General features: G+C 36.4%; 1 protein-coding gene across 1 annotated transcript; it reads right to left on the bottom strand.

Annotated features, from left to right (window-relative positions):
- Positions 1-4,750: 4,750 nt before the first annotated feature.
- LOC111159166 (olfactory receptor 11H12-like) lies at positions 4,751-5,428 on the bottom strand (the record flags this gene model as incomplete). Its single annotated transcript, XM_022521603.1, has 1 exon — positions 4,751-5,428. A coding segment is annotated over one exon (678 nt), but the record flags the coding sequence as incomplete, so codon positions are not given.

The following is a 5,428-nucleotide window of genomic DNA, read 5'->3' as shown; positions in this document are numbered from 1 at the left end:
CATATATACATTTTTATATTTTAATTTCTTCTAGGTTTTCATATGGAGATAACTGCCTTCACTGAAAACTTTGGTATTACTAAGGAAATCTAACATTGTCTACGAGATCAATTTAAATATGGGACACATAATTTAAAAATTACAAGAGAGATTTCCATCTTTTAATAAAAAAGGCAGTGGAGAGTAATTAATGTTAGCTCTTCTTTGAGATAAGTTATAAGACCTGTCATTTCTACCTTCTTCTTAATGGCAATAAAGGTCATTTGTGTTCCAAGGACATTTTTCAGGATTATCAAAGATCTACACTGGCTTTTTCTGCCCCCGGGTAATGTCTTTCTTCTTATCACATCCATGTAAGAGAATTGTGTGGTCTGACATATCTTCAATTCAGATTCAGATCAGTCTTGAGCCTGTCAAACTTTTCAATGGTATATCTCGAGGTATACTTTTGAACCAAAATCTTCTTGCCTTTCTTAATGCAACTATTTTAATTTAGTTCTCTAATTATGCTTATTAGAATTTCCTACCCTCAACTGTTTAGTTTCTTAGCTCACCTAAAATATGAAAGAGCCAAAACAGAACCCCTTTACTTTCTTTGGGGCTCATCTCAAAATTCAGATTAAAAGAAGCCTTCCCAGACTATACTATTTAAAAAGAGCACCTCCTCCCCCACCCCCACCCCCACTCCCATTATTATCTGTTCCCTTCACCTGCTTATCTTTCTTCAAAGTATTTAGCACCATCAGAACTATATTCTATTCTAGGGGCACCTGGCTGGCTCAGTCAGTGGAGCATGTGACTCTTGATCTTAGGGTCATGAGTTCAAGACCCTCGTTGGATGCAAAGATTACTGAAATAAATTAATTAAAAGAAATATATTGTATTCTATATATTTCTTGCTTTATATCTTTATTTTTGGCTCCTCTTACTAGAATATGAGCTTTATGAGAGCTAGATATCATTACTATACTCTCAATGCCCAGAGAAATGCCTATCACAGAGGAGGAACTCAATTAACATTTGTTGAGTGGACTTGTTAATGAAATAAACAATTATTTGATTTCCTACTACAGAAGAAGCCATTCTGGAACAGTGAAAAGGTAGTATAACTTCTATTCTCTGCCTTCGGGAAACTTACAGTATAACTGGTAGGAAACTAAAATAATAAATAACACAAATGATGCCAGAACCGATATCTAAAAGGCAGTCCAATTATAAGTAAATATCTGGCAAACCTCGAAAATGCTATGAATTTAGAAAATAATATTATGATGAACTATACTGGGCAAGAAAAGTTTCAAGGGCAGCATGACTGGTGCCTAAAAATAAGCAAGATATTAGTAAAACGATTTTAAGCTCAGACTGTAAAAATAAAATTGTACTACATTAATTAGGGAAAGTGAGTCAACAGGAATAATGGAACATATATTTAATAAGGTTCAAGTTTGGGGCACCTGGGTGGCTCAGTGGGTTAAGCCTCTGCCTTCGGCTCAGGTCATGATCTCAGGGTCCTGGGATCGAGCCCCGCATCGGGCTCTCTGCTCAGCAGTGAGCCTGCTTCCTCCTCTCTCTGCCTGCCTCTCTGCCTAGTTGTTCTCTCTCTCTCTCTCTCTGTCAAGTGAATAAATAAAATCTTTAGTAAAAAAAAGTAATAAGGTTCCAGTTTGAAGACAAGTTGAGAGAAACCTTGAATTACATACAAACTAAAGAATTTGGACATGACAAATCACATGCAATTTTGCTAGCATAATCTTGTCAATAGACTGAAAATGATTATTTACATATTTCTTGAAGGAAGATGGTTAAATTAGTTAGCAATGACATTTGGAAGACTGTGTTCACAGAAAACTAGGACTCGAAACAATTTTTCTCTTTAGTATTTTCTCTTCAAATGTTTTTTCCTCACCATTGAACTTATAAGGGCCCTTTTACGGTCAAATGTTTTTTGCTCAATATTATTATGAACATCACCAGAAAAGCTCATTATTTTTCAAATTTAGTTGTACTAATTGTTTACAAAAATATCACTAAGTATAATCAACAAAAATTAATTTCAAGTGCTTAGTCAACAAAGTTCTGTCTTACTTGCCTCCAGCCAGATTTATAAATGTAGTAGTTTCTGGAAAGTCTGAATGCTTTTCTTCCTTAGCTTTTTCATACTTGTCAAAGGTCAATGTTTTCAGTTGTTGAGTTTCATTAAGTCTAAGGTAATTAGAGAAACTCTCCAGATCCCTCTTATGGCAGGGATTGCTATTGCCCAGACAAATTGCATTCACCTTTTCCTTAGCACAAGAAACCTGATTTGTTCAGAGGAGCAATGAGTCCACCTACAAACCCTCACTTCTTCAGCTTCCTTGCAGCTAGTTTGGTCATGTGACATAGTTCTGGTCAATGAGACACAAAATGGGTGTTTCTGGGGAGGCTTTTGCTTTCCTAGAACTCAAAATAGCAGTTTGAATTTCCTCCAACCTAGCATGGGGAATGCCTAGATGTTTAACATCCATCTTTTAACCACAAGTAACAAAAATGAGAATGAGGATCTATAAGCACAGATCCAACACAGAGTAGTATATAAATATAAATATGTATGTGTGTGTGTATACATATTTGTTTGAAACTTTGTTTTTTAGAGTAGTTGTTTTAGGTTCACAGTGATTTCTCATATGCCCCCTAAAACTCCACACATGCATTACTTCCCTCATTATCAACATCCCCCACCAGAGTGGTACATTTGTTACAATTGATGAATCTACTTTGACATGTAATGATCACCCAGAGTCCTTAGTTTACATTAGGGTTCACTCTTGGTGTTGTATAGTTTATGGGTTTGAACAAATTTATAATGACATGTATCCACCAAAAAAAAACAAAACAATAAAAGATGTTAGGATTTATCCCCAAAATTTGTGTAAGCAGAGAGGAGATAAGTATGGGGACTGGTATAAAGGAAGTTTACATTATGCATTTATAGGTATTGTGCTAGGACCTGGACAAAAATGATCAGTGAAGATGACAAAGGATGACAGGGAAGATGCCACAGAATTTAATGACATTAGGATTGGGTATGAGAAGGTGAGGAATTATAAATGTTAAGATTTTAGGTTCAGGTTGTAAATCAGTGGAGCCATTGGCAAATAAGTACAGCTAGAGCTAATTTAAAAGGAGGTTATCAAATTTAGGATCAGACATTTGAATTTGAAGCAGATTTTCATGAAAATATTTCCAGCAGGAAGCTGCAGATATTTGACTAAGATTGAAGTAAAGCCAGTATTGGCGTTATCCAAGGAGAAAGTTTTAGCCCAAGGTTTTTGTATGAGGTACAATATTGTAAGTTAAATGCCAAATCCAGAAAATAAGAAATTAGAGAATAAAAATTACCTCTGGGTAATAGTTACCCAGAATTTTACAGAGAATGATAAAAGTAAGTGAACCTTAGACCTGGATAGTAGTGGTAGTGATCTCACAAAGTCTATAGTTCTTTGGCATACATGGAATATTAACTAACTTCCATGTGTCTGCATATGGGGGATTAGAACTACCTCCTAAAGTGAAAGCATTGGCAAAACATGAGAGTCAATCAAGTCAATACAACCTTACTAAGTGCCCTAGTTGGTGTCTAAAACTATACTTGGAATTATGGAATATACCAAAGCAGTACTTTACAATTATCCCTGATGCTGAGAGTTTTTTTAAAATCTGGTTAAACTCTGGAAAATGGTATGGAGGTTCCTCAAAAAGTTGAAAATAGAGCTACCCTATGACCCAGCAATCGCACTACTGGGTATTTACCCTAAAGATACAAATGTAATGATCTGAAGGGGCACATACAACTGAATGTTTATAGCAGCAACGTCCACAATAGCCAAACTATGGAAAGAACCTAGATGTCCAAAAACAGATGAATGGATAAAGAAGATATGGTATATGTATAAATAGAATATTATGCAGCCATCAAAAGAAATGAAATCTTGTCATTTGCAATGATGTGGATGTAACTAGGGGGTATTATGCTGAGTGAAATAAGTTGATCAGAGACAGACAATTATCATATGATCTCTCTGATATGAGGAATTTCAGAGGCAGGGCGAGGGGGGTTAGAGGGTAGAGAAGGACAAAATGAAACAAGATGGGATTGGGAAGGAGAAAAACCATGAGAGACTCTTAATCTCACAAAACAAACTGAGGATTACTGAAGGTGCGGGGGGGATAGGGTGGGATAGGGTGGCTGGGTTATGGACATTGGGAAGGGTATGTGCTATGGTGAGTGCTGTGAAATGTGTAAGCCTGATGATTCACAGACCTGTACCCCTGGGGCAAATAATACATTGTATGTTAATAAGAAAAAATCTGGTTAACTATGTGCGATTATCAGTTAATTACGCATATTTTTGCAACACATTCTACATTTGCAATGTTCTTTAAAAAAAAAAAACTAGCTCTGATGAAAGCAGAATTTTAAAATGTTGAAATACATCAAGTATGTAATGAAAACCAAAAGAGAAATTAGAAACTGAGTCATAGAGAAATACATGAAAATCTTATTAAGTTGTATTTCAAAATAAAGTTTATCTAAGGTACAGACATATCTGGAATGCAACAGCAACAACTTCCTAAGATTTAAATCATGAGTGTGATGAATTTGTAAAAATCATCTTCCCAATATATGAAAATAAGAAGGGAAAAAAGCATAATCTCATTTGCTTTGTTATGTTCCATCCTCCTAAAACATTGGTAATACAGTATAGGAAATTCAACTTTTGAATCCTTTAGAGATTTCCCACAATAACAGATTCAGAATTTTCTTCAGTGCCTCCTTCATATCTTTGTTCCAGAAGTTGTAAATCAGGGGATTAAAGAATGGAGTTGCCAAAGCATAGAACAAGGTCACAAATATCTGCATCCCAGGATAGTCCCCAGAACCTGGACTAACATACATCACCATGACTGACCCATAAAACAGACACACCACAGCAAGGTGGGAGGCACAAGTAGAGAAAGCCTTATGACTTCCTGAGCCTGGGGGTACTTGCAGCCCCACACTCAGGACACAGAAGTAAGTGCCAAGGATATATAGGAAAGTGAGAAAGATGATGAGAGAGCTAATGATACCACAGATCAAACTAATTCCAGATACTAAAGAACAGGACAATGCCAGCAAAGGGGCAAGATCACAAAGAAAATGGTCAATGGTGTTTGGACCACAGAAAGGCATCTGAGATATTAGAGTCAAAGGAGTCAGTAACCAGAGAAAGCCCCCTGCCCAACAGAAGACCACTAACCAAGCACACAGGCAGTGGGTCATTATGGTGGGATAATGCAAAGGTCTACAAATGGCAAGAAATCTATCAAAAGACATCACTGACAGAAATAAACCTTCAGCGGCACACATGGAGAAGAAGAAGTAGAACTGGAGCAGGCAGCCAGCATA

Source organism: Enhydra lutris, unplaced genomic scaffold, assembly GCF_002288905.1.
Source record: "Enhydra lutris kenyoni isolate GAN:26980312 unplaced genomic scaffold, ASM228890v2 scaffoldscaffold4, whole genome shotgun sequence".
Taxonomy (NCBI): domain Eukaryota; kingdom Metazoa; phylum Chordata; class Mammalia; order Carnivora; family Mustelidae; genus Enhydra; species Enhydra lutris.
This window is presented reverse-complemented; position numbering and strand designations above follow the sequence as displayed.